General features: G+C 35.0%; 1 protein-coding gene across 1 annotated transcript in view; it reads left to right on the forward strand.

Annotated features, from left to right (window-relative positions):
• The first annotated feature begins 292 nt into the window (after nucleotides 1-292).
• MYBL1 (MYB proto-oncogene like 1) overlaps nucleotides 293-17,206 on the forward strand; it is a 30,463-nt gene continuing 13,549 nt past the window's right edge. Inside the window, exons 1-8 of the mRNA XM_077751825.1 lie at nucleotides 293-351; nucleotides 2,503-2,608; nucleotides 2,946-3,017; nucleotides 5,288-5,380; nucleotides 7,003-7,223; nucleotides 12,523-12,697; nucleotides 14,903-14,977; nucleotides 15,745-15,849. Coding sequence (XP_077607951.1) covers nucleotides 293-351; nucleotides 2,503-2,608; nucleotides 2,946-3,017; nucleotides 5,288-5,380; nucleotides 7,003-7,223; nucleotides 12,523-12,697; nucleotides 14,903-14,977; nucleotides 15,745-15,849 — 906 coding nt within the window. The remainder of the gene's footprint in view (nucleotides 352-2,502; nucleotides 2,609-2,945; nucleotides 3,018-5,287; nucleotides 5,381-7,002; nucleotides 7,224-12,522; nucleotides 12,698-14,902; nucleotides 14,978-15,744; nucleotides 15,850-17,206) is intronic.

The following is a 17,206-nucleotide window of genomic DNA, read 5'->3' on the forward strand; positions in this document are numbered from 1 at the left end:
ATATTAGCTCTTGTTATTTTCAGATGCTCATGACTGTATTCAATCCTCTAGCTACTCAAAATCTTCTAATTTAATTTATTATAAAGACCTGCCCTCTCTTCTGGGGATTTGTACTCTCATGGCTTTAGTTCTCTGTATGCTGGTGATTGTCAAAACTGAGTGTCCGCCCTAGGCTTCCAACCTGAGCTGAAGGTCTGTGTGCCCAGTTGCCTTCTAGATATGCTTTGCGCACAGGGTAGCCACTTCCACATGTGGCAGTTGAATTCTTTAAATGTGGTTAGTCTGAATCGCGATGTACTCTAAGCATAAAAACACCCTAGATTTTGAAGACTTTAGTAAGAAAAAAGGAATGTAAAGTCATTCACGATTATGTTGATTATGTGTTGAAGTGACAATTTTTAATATGTTGGTTAAATAATATAATTAGCATTATTTTGACCTGTTTCTATTTTTAAAGTGTGGCTACTAGGAAATTACATATATATAGATTTTATATGTATTTCTATTGGACTGTGCTATTCTAGATATCTCTGCTTGTATATTTCTCACGTGCCTTGAACTTAGCTAGTCCAAAACTGCCTGAGACTCTCCTTACTCTCTTCTCCCCCCCCCAAAGTTCTATTTTTCCTTCTATTCTTTATCTTGGTGGATAGCTCTGTTTATGCTCCTAAAGCCAGAAGTTTTGGAGTCATCCTTGATTCCTTGCAAAATCTGTTTCTACTTTTTAAATATTTGTTCATTTTCATGTACTTCTTTCTGTTGACACTACTATTACCTTAGTTTGTTTATTCTTCTATGGTTTCTTGATTTTGGTTGTTTTTAGATCTCTTCTACTGAAAGACATAAGAAGATAGAATTCTACCCTATTTTTTTAAAGTTTATTTATTTTCGGAGAGAGAATGTGTGCATGCATTAGTGTCTGTGCTTGCACAGTGGGGAGAGGGGCAGAAAGGAAGGGAAAATCCCAAGCCGACTCTGCACCGTCAGCACAGAGCCCTGTGTGGAGTTCCATCCCACAAAAGGAGATCGTGACCGGAGCCAAAATCGAATCCAGTGCTTAACCACCTGAGTCACTCAGGTGCCCCTACCCTTTTTTTTTTTTTTTTAAGTTTTATTTCTTGAAGCAATCTCTACACTCAACATGCGACTAAAACTTACAACCCTGAGATCAAGAGTTGCACACTTCTCTGACTGAGCCAGCCAGGCGCTTGGGCCTAACCTGTTTTGTTTTATTTTTGTTTTTTTGTGTTGTTTTTGATAGGATTGTTATGGTTTCATTTTTTAAAATATATTTGCATCATCTGAAGTTTTTTATTTTAAAGTAGGACACAACGTTTGTTTTTCAAAATAGCTACCCTGTCTTACCATTTATTGAAAAATCAATCTTTACACCACTAATTTGATATGTTACTGTTAAAAATGTACCAAATTCCCATTTGGGTTTTGTTTTTTTTCTGAATGTTCTGTTTTCTTTCACTGATCTGTGTATCTGTCTGTGTGACAGTACTGTTCTGTTTTATTTATTGTTTCTCTACAGTAGGTCTTCATTACTGGGTAGTGCTAATTCTTTATTTTTCCATATGAACTGTAGAATTTATGAATTAGTTTAGGGAGGATGGACATTTGTAATTCTATTCCTACCCAGGAATGGGGTCCAAATGGTTTCCATTTGTTCAGGTCCAGTGTGTCTCACAATAGTGTTTTGTTGTTTACTATGCTTTGATCTTGTATGTTCAAATTATTTCTACATATTGTAATTTTTTTGTTTTTGTTATTGGTAATATTAGTGGATCATTTCTTCCATTGTTTCTTTTAACTGGATGTGACTGTTTTGTATTGTACCCTTACCAGTGTCAGGCCCTAATAATTTCTTACTTGGGTTATTATAAAAAATTACTAATTAGTCTTCCTTCCTCCATTTGTCCACATTCCTCCCACTGATTTTTCTGAAACATGAGATACTTGTGTTTTACTCCCTTACTTAAAGTCCTTTAACTCTTTAGGATAAAGGGGAAATAAAGAACAAAAGTCAAACTCTTATCATGACATAAAGGTGATCACTTGACCCCTGGTGGCAGTCTCCTGGTGTCAGTGAGAACTGTAGCTACTCTCCATTTTATGACCCTTACTTTTTTATATCTTAAATAATCTAATTGGACGTATGTTGTTAGTCTGGGTGGCTCTTTTGTCATACCTGTATACACAGATTCAGTGATTGAATTCACAAAGTTACATAAAATTCTTGATTTCACAATTATGTTTTTTTCTAAGCTTGCTTATTTTTAGAGAGATTGTGTGTCTGTGCTCTGCACAGGAGCAACGGAAAGAGAGGAAGAGAGAGAATCCCAAGCAGGCTCCATGCCGTCAGTGTGGAGCCCAGCGGGCTTTATTTCATGAACCATGAGATCTTGACCTGAGCCGAAATCAAGAGTCAGATGCTCAACCGACTGAGCCACCCAGGAGCCCCCATAATTGTGTTTTTTGCTTTTTGGTTTTTTTTAGTGAGGATGAGGATGATGACCTCCAGTATGCTGATCATGATTATGAAGTACCACAACAAAAAGGATTGAAGAAACTCTGGAACAGAGTAAAATGGACAAGAGATGAGGTAATTACATGATAAGGTTTACTAATTTCATACTTGTATTTATTGGTTAATAATAATATTTAATAAAGAAATTAAAGATCTTGAAAAGCAAAACATGAGAAAAGTTATTCATCAACTGATGTGCACATATTTTTCTTGCACTAGAGGTGTGAATAGTGGTATGATGTTGAGACTGACAGAAACCGTATAGGAAATGGGAGAGCTTGTATTATGGTGGCTTGTTCCTCCACAAGTGCTCATCAGATATGACATGAAAGAATTAGAGTTATCTGTATTTAGCAATAGAGGAATAGGCGAGGGAAAGAAAGCTTTCTAATTTTCACATCTATTTTAATAGGATGATAAGTTAAAGAAGTTGGTTGAACAACACGGAACTGATGATTGGACTCTAATTGCTAGTCATCTTCAAGTGAGTGAAGTATTTTCTTATATTTCTAACATGGATGATATAAAGCCATTGGGTTAAGTTTGCTGCTTTTCATAAATGCATCTTCATTACATTAGACTTAGGTTTCCTTTCTAAAAACATCTCTTTTTCTGACCTTCCTATAGTGGCCAAAGTCTTAAAAAGTCTGATTTTTCTAGTAACTAGCTTATATAGGGGCCTAAAAAGATTACTAATATAAAAATACTAGGTTTGAGTAGGGCTTTATAAATATTTGCTAATAAATGTTAAAGCATTCTGAGAGAAGTTAAATATATGGAAATCTTTTGGCAGCTCATCAGTAAAATCAGAAAAAGTTCTGAAAAGTTTGTCAACCACTATCTACATTTTAAGGTGTTATTGATCTTTAAAAGAATTCTACTTATTGTTCATCATACTATCCACATACTGTTCATTAGTATGTAATTTTATAATTTACAAAGTGTTTTCACATATATTCCTTTTGTTCCTTACTACATTAGAGATAGGGAGGCGAAATAGTCCTAGCTGAATGTCTGTTTTGACTACTGTGGATGTCGGAAACCAGATTACCTGTGTTCTTTCTAAATTGTCATGACGCTTTTCAACATAACCTGAAAAGTGAGACCAGATAATGGAAGGAGCATACGTTTTGGAGTCAGTCAGCTCCATATTCAAGTGTCAGCTCTACTGGCTGTTTGGTCTTGGAAAAGTTACTGGACTTCTTTGATCTCAGCTTCCTTGTCTATAATATGTAAATAATAGTACTTGTTTTTGTAGTATTGTTGTGAGAATTAGAAATAACGTATAGGATGTTGGGCATATTTCCTGACATTTTAGCAGGTGTTAGATAAAATGGAAGCTAAATTAGAAAAATTATTTATATTAGCTTTACCAGTTTAACTTCAGTCGGACAGCAGCAAATGAAGTGAACAGAGAGGTTCTACAAGGGCATACAGGAACAGCCTGATTATTTTGAAGAAAATAATAGCCTGAAAAATGGATCAGCATTGATGTTTTGAAGCCATAAATGAAGAAACTCAGTTTAAATAAAAATAATTTGAGGTCCACTAGGCACAAAGACAGTGACTAGTAAACAAAGTATTTGTATTTATCACTTTATAGGCCTCTGATATTTTTGTAAACTTTAAATCATTCGTGACGTTAAGTGCTTTTTTATTACTTATTATGCATGGTAGGAGTTACTAGGTCATGAATTAAATAAAGCTTCATTTGTTAATGATATTTGGAGTTTGAAATGTTTCTACATAAGGTTTTCTTATCCTAGTAAATTCCTTTTCCTTTTAAGCTGAAACACATAATTTGATTGATATGTAATGCACATCTTTCACATAGATGTATTTAGGTTTATTTTGTTTGTTTAATGTTTATTTTTGAGAGAGAGAGTCACACGCACAGAGTACAGAGTAGAAGCAGGGGAGGGTCAGAGAGAAAGAGACACAGAATCCAAAGCAGGCTTCAGGCTCTGAGCTGTCAGCGCCAAGCCGGACGTGGGGCTTGAACTTAAGGACTGCGAGATCATGACCTGAGCCAAAGTTGGATGCCCCACTGACTGAATCACTCAGGCACTTCTAGTTTTTTCTTGATAACTTGGAAGTCATCATTCATAAAAATCCTTTAAATACCACGCAGTGGTCTGGTAATGCCTTTAAGGATTTTTAAAGTGTGTAGAGTTAAGTACTGCTATACTATATGAATCCAGACTGCGGTGCTATTTGAATTCATCTGTCTATTTTATATAGTTTTCTGTTTACCCTCTTTTATTTCTCAATCTTAGATACATTTTTTTTTTTTAATGTTTAATTTTGAGAGAGAGAGAGAGAGAGAGAGAGACAGAGCGCAGTTGAGGAAGGGGCAGAGAGAGAGAGAGACAGAATCCAAAGCAGGTCCAGGCTCTGAGCACAGAGCCTGATGAAGGGCTTGAACCCACAAACCACACAGATCATGACCCAAGCTGAAGTCAGACACTTAACTGACCGAGCCACCCAGGCGCCCAGATACATTTCTTTATGGCAGTATCTGTGTTAATAGCTTTGCATTCACAAGGCACAGTGTAGAGATACATGCTTTTAAAAATATATAGTGTAAGCCCTGCCAATGACTTTAATTTAAAATGAATCAAGGCATATAAGATAAATATTACAGTTTAAAGAATGTTATTGAATGCATCTTTCTTGAAGACTTTCTTCTTGAGTTGAGGCAGCCTTGCTTTCTGGAAGACAGATGTTCAATAACAGAATTATCACTTCTTTCAGAATCGTTCAGATTTTCAGTGCCAGCATCGATGGCAGAAAGTTTTAAATCCAGAATTGATAAAGGGTCCCTGGACTAAAGAAGAGGATCAGAGGGTAACATTTTCATATTTTTTAGTCTCACTGTGTAGGGGGACTGTTTTTTTTTTCTTCCTAATATATTGTTTTGTCACAAAAGATATGGTTAAATTACTTTGATTTTAGGGGGTGGGGGAGTGCTGCTTGTAGAAGAATTGAAAGTTGAGTGTCTTGAAATGTAGTTTTTCTGAATTGAGTCAAACCAAGTATTATTAAATATGTAGCTTTTCTTTCTGTGAGTTTAGTTTACAGAAGGAAAAATGTCATTAGCTTATTCATCTTACTTAGAGCTTATGTTAGCAACATTTAGGGTATAGCTTCTTGTTGAAAATTGAGTTAACATTTTAAAAAATAAAATTTAATTTTTCTTTTTCTTTTTATTTTATCTGATGATATGTGAGGAAGTCATTCTTAACTTTCCCTCTTGACCAATAATGAGCCCCAAAATAAGACAGATACCAGAACACTGTATTTCTAAAAGGTTTGATGATTTAAAAACTAAGGTAATTCTTTGTATTATAAAAGTCTGAGAAGATTGGGAAAGTTGCTGCCATCTGCTAGGAATTGGCCTTTAGTTCGTGCTCTTTATGGCAGAAATGTTGTTAATATGGTTGAGGAATTAGAGCATTTTTTTCCTGCCACTCAAAAAAAAAAAAAGTTTACTAGGCTAAGAACTGAAATGACTTACTTGATGGTCAGTGATAGGTTTTATAATGTGTGCTCTGTATCCTTTTAGTATGAGAAAGGAAAAAATGAAAAGACAATAACTTTGTAGATCCTTCCTGTTTCCAAACTGATTTATTTGGCCTTCAACTGAAGCTTTTTTTGGAGGAAAAAAAAAAAAAAAGAGTAGAAAGTCTAGAAGTCTCAACATTTTTACTGTTATCTTAAATTAATTTTCAATGTAAACATTTTTATTTACAAGTCACTTTAATTAGCACATTGTATTTTTGATAAGTTTGAGGTCAACTTTGGTACGTGACAAATGCTGAATGAGTATTTATTAGAAAAATTGTTCAGTTGTAGTTGTGGTTTGGATTTAATGCATTTAAAAGAAATAGTATTCTTGAGGTATGTTTTAAAATTCTATCAAGGTAATGCTTTTTTTTTTGAGACATAATTGACATGTAACACTATTGTGGTTTCAGGCATACCACATAATGATTTGCTCTTTGTTCATATTGCTAAATAATCACAACAATCAGTCTAGTTAACATCTGTCACCATAGATAGTCATAAAAATATTTTTTCTTGTGATGAGAGTTTTTAACATCTAACAGCTTTCAGATGTGCATTACAGTATTATTTTTATTTACTTATTTTTAATTTTTTTAAATGTTTGTTTATTTTTGAGAGACACGTAGAATGTGAGCAGGGAAGGGGCAGAGAGAGGGAGACACAGAAGCCGAAGCAGGCTCCAGGCTCTGAGCTGTCAGTGAAGAGGCTGATGCAGGGCTCGGACTCCCAAACCATGAGATCATGACCTGAGCTGAAGTCATACGCTTAAACAACTGAGCCGCCCAGGCGCCTCTGCATTAGAGTATTAACTATAGTCACCATGCTGTACATTCCATTCCCATGAATTACTTATGTTTAAAAAGGTAATGCTTCTTAAATCTTTGTTTTTTTCTGTTTCTTAGGTAATTGAATTAGTTCAGAAATATGGGCCAAAAAGATGGTCTTTAATTGCAAAACACTTGAAAGGAAGAATAGGCAAGCAGTGTAGAGAAAGATGGCATAATCATCTGAATCCTGAGGTGAAGAAATCTTCCTGGACAGAAGAGGAGGACAGGATCATCTATGAAGCACACAAGCGGCTGGGAAATCGTTGGGCAGAAATTGCCAAACTACTTCCTGGAAGGTGCTTATATAAATGTATATATATTTTCCTGTACTTAAACTTGATCTTTATTATGTTACTATTAAATATATTTGCAAGTACCCCATGACTTTTATTTATAATTGAAATTTAGAGAAGCAACCCTTTGGGCCTATTTGTAATAAATTCTGTTTATACTATAGAATTACTTCTTTAATGAAATATTTTATAGCAGTAATGTGTGCAGTAAAATGATAGACCTTTAGATTATGTGAACATTTAAAATACTTCCCAGATTGTTTACTTATCAGTGCCAGTCAGATAGACCTTCTTTGTACAAACCTGGTTGGAATAGAATCTAAATTGAAGAAATTCTTTCATACTGGATTCTGTACACAAGACCAGAGAATAGCAAATACATTGCCTGAAATAAACTATGAAAGTTCCTTAGACAAAATTCAATTCTTAATTATGGTATGATTCAAATCATGGGAGTAGTGTATATATCCATGTGGCTAAAATACAGAATTTCCATCTGGGAAGGTGATATATACCCTGTATACTACACATTGTAAGTATACTGTATATTGCACCAGTTACAATGTTTCCCGATTATAGTACAGTAGACCAACAACCTTGGGAAAATCCACATCTCACTCAGAAGGTATGTGTGTTTGTTTTTTATTGCTGTAGTCTCTGCCTTGTACTTCATAGTTTATGAAATGCTTTTTCCTATATTTTTAATTAATCTTTATATATAAGTGAAATATGCAGAGCAAACAATGCTTTTTTTTTAATTGATAAGGAAATTAAAGCACAGTGTTAAGTTTTTTATGCAGGTTACTGAATCTGGTTTAGAAAATTCTGATGTTTTCAGTCTTTCATGTATCTTTTTACCAAGCTAGCTTGGTGCCTTAACATAAAGTAGGTTCTCAGTAAATCTTTGTATATTTTATGAAGGATGGAATTATTAAGTGATTACCAAGCTAAATCTAGCTACCATCTGTCACCATCACACAACTGTTACATATTATGAACTGATTTCCCTGTGCTATACATTGTATCCCATGTCTTACTTATTTCATAATGAGAAGTTTGTACCTTTAATCTCCTTCCCCTATTTTGCCCACCCCCTCTGGCAACCACCACATAGTTCTTTGTTTCGATGAGTCTGTTTATGTTCTGTTTTGTCTGTTTGCTTTGTTTTTTATATTCCACAGATAAGTGAAATTCTCTGGTATTTATCTTTCTCTGACTGTTTTCACTTAGAATAATATCCTCTAGCTCCATCTATGTTAGTAGCAAATGACAAGATTTCATTCTTTTTTATGGTTGAGTAATATTCCATTGTGTGTATATGTATATATATCTTCTTTTTCCATACATGTACATGTACGTCTTCTTTTCCCATTTGGTGGCCACTTGGGTTAGTTTCATATCTTGGCTGTAAATAATGCTGCAGTGAACATGGTGGTGCGTATATCTTTTTGAATTAGTGTTTTTGTTTTTTTTTTTCAGATAAATTCCCAAAAGTGGAACTACTGGATCTTATGGTAGTTTTACTTTTAAATTTTTTGAGGAAACTTCATAATATTTTGCTGTACCTTTTTGCATTCCCAACAGTGCATGAGAGTTCTTTTTTCTCCACATTCCTGCCCACACTTCTTTCTTTGTTTTTTTTTTTAATTATTTTAGAGAGAGAGAGTGCACGTGCGTGCACAAGCAAGGGAGAGGGGCAAAGGGAGAGAGAGAAGGAAAGAGAGAGAATCTTAAGCTGAGCATGGAGCCTGATAGGGGGGCCTGATCGCATGACCCAGTGATCATGACCTGAACCAAAATCAACAGTCCGATGCTCAACCAGCTGAGCCACCCAGGTGCCCTATTGTCTTTTTGATAGTAGCCATTCTGATTTGTGGGAGGTCATATCTCATTGTGTTTTTGATTTGCATTTCCCCGATGATTAGTGATTTTGAACATCTTTTTGTGTGTCTATTAGCCATCTGCCTGTCTTTTTTTTTTTTTTTTTAAAAGTAGGCTCCACTTCCAGCGTGGGGCTCGAACTTAGGACCCTGACTGAGACCGAGTCGCATCACCCACTGAGCCAGCCAGGTGCCCCATCTGCATATCTTCTTTGGAGAAATGTTCATGTTCTCTCCTCATTTTTTAATTGGGTTGCTTTTTGATACTGAGTTGTGTGAGTTCCTTATATGTTTTGGATGTTAATCCCTATTGATTGTATCATTTGTAAATATCTCCTCCCATTCAGTAGGCTGTCTTTTTGTTTTGTTGATGGTCTTCTTCACTGTGCAAAGCCTTTTTCGTTTGATGTAGTCCCATTTGTTTATTTTTGTTTTTGTTATCCTTGCCTGAGCAGACGAATCAAAAAAAAATATTGCTTAGATCAATGTCCAAAGGGTAACAGCCTGTTTCCTTTGAGTAGTTTTGTGGTCTGTGATCTTATATTTAAGTCTTTGATGTATTTTGAGTTTATTTTTGTATATGGTGTAAGAAAGTGGTCCATTTTCATTCTTTTGCATGTACTTGACCAGTTTTCCCAGCACCATTTATTGATGAGACTGTCTTTTTCCCATTGGATGTTCTTGCTTCATTTGTTGAAAATTAATTGACTGTGGGTTTATTTCTGGACTCTCTATTTCGTTCCTTTGATCTATGTTTCTGTTTTGTGTCATTAACTGTACTGTTTTGATTACTGTCATTTTGTGGTATAGTTTGAAATCAGAGAGAGCGATACTTCTAGCTTTGTTCTCTCTCAGGATTGCTTTGGCTATTTGGGGTCTTTTGTGGTTCTATACAAATTTTAGGATTATTTGTGCCACCTCTATGCAAAATGCTATTGGTATTTTGGTAGGGATTGCCTTGAATCTGTGGACTGCTTTTTGTAGTGTGTACATTTTAACAGTGCTTCTAGTCCATGAGCATAGCTTATCTCTCCATTTATGTGTGCCATTTTTTGTTTCTTTTATCAGTGTTTTACAGTTTTCAGAGTACAGATCTTTCACCGACTTGGTAAATTTATCCCTAGGTATCCTGTTTGATGCAATTGTGAATGGTATTGTTTTCTTAATTTCTTTTTGATAGTTTGTTATTAGTGTATTAGAAACAACAGATTTTTATATACTGATTTATTATATTGCAACTCTACTGAATTCACTTACTCTAATTTTTTTTTTTTTTGGTTGACTCTTTAGGGTTTTCTATATATAGTCATCTATCTGCAAATAGTGACAGTTTTAGTTCTTTTCAAATTTGGATGCCTTTTATTTCTTTTTCTTGCTATGGCTAGTGTGGGGAATAAGTTTAGGAATTCCCTGGGCTTGCACTGATGGGTTAACAAGGCATAAAGAATTACAAAGCCATAGGATCCTCACACCCAAGCTTGGGTAAACAAGATTAGGCCCCCAGGATAGAGTTGGGGTGGGGCAAAGGCCCCCAGAATAGAGAGGGCAGGGCAAAGACCCCAATACAAAGGCATATGAGGTAAGCAAGATTAGGTATTCAGGGTGAAGATGCCCCCCAATTTAATACTATAGCAGAAAGCTGCTTTCACAGGAAGGAAGGACCAAATTAGGTAAACAGATAAATAGGGCTGTAGACCACTATGGGCGGAGCTGCCCAGAGCAGAGCTGGTTAGCAAAAGAAAGGTGCCTTGTTAACCCTGAGGTTACATGCTCTGTCTTATCCCCTAAGCTAACTAAGGTAAACAGATCAGGCACCGCACCCTCAAGTCTGCTGTTAGCAACCGTCTGCCCATCTCCCTGGTGCCAGGATTTTGTTTTCTATTGACCCAAATCCCTAACACCTTAGCTCCTCAAAACCCCTTTCCGTCATGCCCGTGAGTTAACGTTCACAGAGTCATTGTCTCTTTGTTCACACCCGTCATGTTTGTAAGCTTTCTGATCTTAATAAATATGAAGCAAGAACCCTTACTTGGGGCTCTTGTCTTTTCCTGGGCATTAGCCATCTCTCGCATTTTAATCCTGCGTCTGCTTTCTTGCTGGACAAGAAAGAACTTTAGACCCAGAGTCTCCCAACAGGCTAGGACTTCCAAAACTACATTGAATGAAAGTGGCAAGAGTGAGCATCCTTGTCTTAGAGGAAGAGCTTTCAGTTTTTTACCATTGACTATGATGTTAGTTGTGGATTTGTCATATATGGCCTTTATTATGGTGAGGTATGTTTCCTCTGGACCCACTTTGTTGAGAGTTTTTATCATAAATGGATGTTGAATTTTATCAAATACTTTTCTGCATGCATTAAGATAATCATGAGATTTTTATCCTTTATTTTGTTACTGTGGTGTTGATTGATTTTGCAGATAATGAACCATCCTTGCACCTTTAGAATAAATCCCACCTGATCATGGTATATGATTTTTTTTTTCATTTTTCAGAGAGTGCACGAGTGGGGTAAGGGTGGGGGAACAGAGGATCTGAAGCCGGCTTTGCGCTGACCGCAGCAAGCCCAGTGTGGGACTCGAATTCACGAACCATGCGATCATGATCTGAGCTGAAATTTGAGACTTAACTAGCTGAGCCACCCAGGCGCCCCTGATCTTTTTATATATAGCTGAATTTAGTTTGCACTGATGTTTTTCTTCTTTTTCTTTCTTTGTCTTTCTAGTCTTCTCTCCTTCCATGCTGCCACACTTTGAGTGAGATTGTAAGCCCCGTGAAAGCAGGGACATTCTTATTCACTGCTATATCACCACTGTTTAGAATTTTGCCTGATCTACAGGTGGACAGTTTATATTTTGAATTAAAAAAGTATTGGGTCGGGGAGCCCGGTTGGCTCAGTCGGTTAAGCATCTGACTTTGGCTCAGGTCATGATCTCACGGTTTGTGGGTTCGAGCCCCGTGTTGGGCTCTGTGCTGACTGCCAGCTCAGAGCCTGGAGCCTGTTTCAGATTCCGTATCTCCCTCTCTCTTTGACCCTCCCCTGCTCGCGCTGTGTCTCTTTTTCTCTCTCTCTCTCTCTCTCTCTTTCTCTCTCAGAAATAAATAAAAACATTAAAAAATTTTTTTTTAAAGTATTGGGTCTCTTGGGTGGCTCAAGCCAGTTGAGTGTCCGACTCTTGATTTCGGATCAGGTCATGGTTTATGGGATGGGATGAGCCCTGTGGAGAGCCTCGAGATTCTCTCTCTTCTTCTCTATTTGCCCCTCTCCCTCTCTCTCATACTCGGTTTCAAAATAAATAAATATTTTAAAAAATGTGTCTAGTTTCATTGTAAAGATTTGTCCTAAGCACTTTGTACAATTTATACAGTATTAAAGTTTGTGGAATACTTTTTTTCTTTTTAAATTATACACTTTCATTTCTTAGGACTGATAATTCTATCAAAAATCATTGGAATTCTACTATGCGAAGAAAAGTGGAACAGGAGGGCTACTTACAAGATGGAATAAAATCAGAACGACCTTCATCCAAACTTCAACACAAACCTTGTGCAACTATGGACCATTTGCAAACCCAGAATCAGTTTTACATACCTGTTCAGGCACATATTTTTAATACCTTTATTATTTCAAAAATTTCTTTAGCTGCTATATGGGAGGATGTTTTGTTTCTTAATAGAACAAATACAGCATGTACTAAGGGGAATAGATATTTAAATTTCCAAACTGAAAAAAAATTGCCATAACTAGCTGTTTAACCATTAGTGGATGTTTATCTCTACTTGTTTTGATTGATAAATATTTTGGAAACAAACTCATTAAAATGTTTCCTTTTATAAGTAATTTTTATATTATCTAGTATTTCCTAATACTATCATTCTTTGAATCTTCATTTATGCCTAAGCGCTTATGGTCATCTGTGCATTAATATCCATATTGCAGTTTCCTTTTTAAGAATATTTTATGTAATTGTAGTATTGCTTATCTCTAAGAGGTAACTGTGTATAAAATGATTTTAAGGAGAAAATGGTCAAAATTCATTCATCATTTTGGGAGGTGTGGTAAATAATTAATTGGTTTTTTGGTGACACTCAACTTTGCTTTTCTCCCTAGTACCAGTCAGCTAAGTGATGTCATTCTTTGTTTAGACAGGTGTATTAGAGTAGAGATTACCCAAGTTCATAATAGGGCAGGCTCTATTTTCCTTACAGTGCATTTTCTTATCTGCAAGACATTAGTTTAGGAGTTTTCATAAGGTTTGATTTACATTTCTCTGTCCGCCTGTCTCTCATGCCATTTTTTATGTTGAGCAATTCTTGTTTTTTTGTCACATAAAATGTAAAGATTAAGTCAGGACTTAATAGTGTCTACCAAAAGATAAAATTTTGTTGTTAAAAATCTGTGGTTAGTATGCACAGATTCTATTTGAATTAACTTCATTAGATGTGCTTTTTTATGGACATTTTAAAAGAACCAATTTAAAATTTTAAGGAACCAATTTTAAAAGAACCAATTAAAAAAAGTTTAACATCTTAATTTACAAATAGGAAAACATGAAGACAGTATAGTTATCTGCTGATACTCCAAATACCTTAAGGTTTTTATTGTTTGTTTCTTTACATTTTTCTTTAGAGTCCTAGATTTTAGCAGCATAAACTGAAACATTCTGCTTCTCTCTTAGAAAGGTTATCATTTAAATTTATTTTTTTAACTCATAGAAACATTGTTTTAAAAATTATTTGGGGCCAAGGGAGTATTTAACAGTCTCAATCAAAATATATTGGAAAATAATACTTCTTGTACTTTAAGAATTGCTTATTGTACTTTTAATAATTCTTAGAAGAATTTATGTATTCATAATTCAACTCATTTAAACTAAAAAGATCATTCTAACTTTGGTTTGAAAAAAATGGATTAGTTTGAAATAATGTCACAGATTTAAATGAAAAGTTTGAGAAAAGTTTCTAATTCATTGGAATTTAGTGATAACTGATACAAACCAAGTATTGTGAAAATTAAATTCTTTGTTAGAAGTTATATATGGTGATTCTGCAGCAGGTACTGATTTAGGTAGGCCATTATAGAAGATCAACAATTTCATGTTTATATTTATTAGATATTTAGGTTTTTAAAAATACTTTTTCTTATACTCTGTTCCACCATTGCAGACTAAATTTCCATGCAGCTTCAAAATTCTTATTCTAGATGCTTTAGAAAAGAAAGAAAATAATTCTTAGTCTCTTGTCAGAGTATTAAAAAGCACATGAGTGGTTCTGACTTTTTCTAAGACAAGTTATAGAAGAAGCATCTGTTTCTGTATCTTTTCCACAGAGATTGGCTTGGGGTAGTGGTAGGAGTGGAGATGCGAATATTGAAAAACCCTCTTTAGTCTCTGTCTCTGTGAGGGCTTCGTATGGGCCAACCCCTTCCTCTGAAAGATAAGAACGTGATTACTTTGTCTTCTCCAGGAGAGAGAGCAGTCCTTCTAAGAGCAGAGTAAAAACAATAATTTGGTGAATATTATACATAATAGGTGGACTGATTGGTTGATAAATGTAGGTTAAGTAATTCTCATATTTCATCCAGGAGAAGATACATCTTTCCTAAGAGTTATGACTTTTCATTAGTAGATTCTAAGAACAAAGATATAGCTCTAATTAACTATTATATGAATGAATATTCAAAGTTAGCAAAGATACTTCACGAGTTTCTAATGTTAATCTTTGTCAATGTTTATGCTCTGCCTCAGATTTTAAAAATTTGTATAGTATTCTACGTATGATACTAATGTTTTAATTTCTTCTTAGATCCCAGGCTATCAGTATGTATCGCCTGAAGGCAATTGTGTAGAACATGTTCAGACTTCTTCTGCCTTTATTCAGGTAACTTTTTATTTATAACAACAAAGAAAAAAAACCCACTTTCAAACGTATATTTTGAAAGTCTAATAGTGCCTATTTCCTCATCCATAAAACTAAGACAAAAACAATACTATCTGTTCTATTTACTTTGAGTATTATTACACTAAAGGAGAAAGTTTGTGAGTTTGAAAATATAAGCTGTACAAATGTAAGGTGGTTGATAACACAAGTAAGGTGTGTTCCTTTCATTCTTCCACCTTAAAGCATTCAGGTTGTGAATGGACATATTTTTTGTTAAATCTCATATATAAAATAAGATAAGATATATAATATTAGTAAATTAAAACAGACTCCAGCTATAAATTTTGAAATTAAGGGGCGCCTGGGTGGCTTAGTCGGTTAAGCGTCCGACTTTCACTTAGGTCATGATCTCGCGGTTCATGGGTTCGAGCCCTGCGTCGGGCTCTGTGCTGACTGCCAGCTCAGAGCCTGGAGCCTGTTTCAGTCTGTGACTCCCTGTCTCTCTGACCCTCCCCTGCTCATGCTGTCTCTCTCTCCTAGAAATAAATAAAAATATTTAAAAAAAAAAAAAAGAAAATATTTGCTATCTCTTTAGATACCAGAGAGATTGTGATATTGAGCATTTGGGACTTAGTTGAATTAAGCTTTATTAGAGAAAACAGATTTTATGTTGCATAGCAGAAAATAAAACTTAGACTACTAATACTACTACTAACAAAGGCATTATTTAAGTTGTCTGCCTTTCTCTTTTGCTTAACTTATTTTAGCCACCCTTCATCGATGAAGATCCTGATAAGGAAAAAAAAATAAAGGAGCTTGAGTTGCTTCTTATGTCAGCTGAGAATGAAGTTAGAAGAAAGCGAGTTTCATCGGTAAGAAATAAGCTTAAGTGTTTAGATCTTGTTAGAAGTCTTTAGTGCTAGTTTTCATCAGCATTGACTTTCATACACTAAAACACAGAAGGCATGTTCAGTATAACTTCAGATTTTAATATGGACTAAAAATAGTTTTTCTAATTTGCAACTTTGAGGTTGCCTGATTTTGATATACAACTCTTTGAACATATTTTACAATGTTCTGTATTAAGATGCTTTTTGAGTCATAAATGTCAAACAGGCTTAAGATATGATAATATATATATATATTTCTAAAAATTATGTGTGGTTTAGATTAGGCTTTGCTTTTATTTTTGACATTCCTTGTAATGATGGCTTTAATAGAAAAAAGTTCGAAAAATAAAGAGCTTAATAGATGTGTAGAGATTTATGTGCTTCAAAATCACTTACATCCTGTCCTTGAACACTTTTTCCTATTTACTATATTAAGAATACAAATTCGGTAAGTTGGAAAAAAATAATATCTTAAAAAATATAGGCAAAGGGAATATTTAAATTTTATGTTCTTTAAAGAAATTTTTGTATGGATGTTGGGTTTTGATTACCACATGTGAAAACTATTGTCTGGAATCCATTGATGAAAAAAATTAGGAGTATTAAATTAGGATAAATCATCCTAGCTAAGTTAAGCTATGCTAGATGGATTAAAAGGAGAAAAAAAGTTTATACTTAATGACAGTTTTAAATTTTAATATCCTGAGACTTTTTACATTTAGGAAAAAGTTATTCTTGATATGGGGCTTAATGAGGCGACTAGGGTGACTAGGAACTAATACAAAATTGCTAAATAAAATTACCTGAGATCTTGAAATTTAGTAATGAAAATGACACTTGTTAACTGTAATATGGACAGGACAGTGTACTCCCTAAAATACGGTAGCTACTAGCCCCACGTAATTAAATAGAACATAACAATCCAGCTCCTCAGTTGCACTGGTCACGTTTTGGTTGCTCATGTGGCTAGTGGTGTTGGCTCTCATAGTGAGCAGTTTCAGGTGTGGAAACTTTTTCATCACCTCTGAGAGTTCTGTTGGACAGAGCTATTATTTTTCATATTTCCCCTAGTTATTAAGATATAATTGACATACAGCACTGTTTGTTTAAGATGTGCAGCATCATGACTTGACTTACACTGTGAAAGGGTTACCACGATAAGCTTGGTTAACATCTGTCATCCAGTACAGGCACAAAACTATATTAAAAAGAAAATGGGAAAGACTTTTTTTTGGAATGAGAACTCTTAGGATCCACCTTTTATTAAATGTTTATTTATGTGTTTTGAGAGAGAGAGAGAGACAGCATGAGTGCGGGAGGGGCGGGGGGGGGGGGGGGG

Source organism: Crocuta crocuta, unplaced genomic scaffold, assembly GCF_008692635.1.
Source record: "Crocuta crocuta isolate KB4526 unplaced genomic scaffold, BGI_CrCroc_1.0 scaffold20, whole genome shotgun sequence".
NCBI lineage: Eukaryota > Metazoa > Chordata > Mammalia > Carnivora > Hyaenidae > Crocuta > Crocuta crocuta.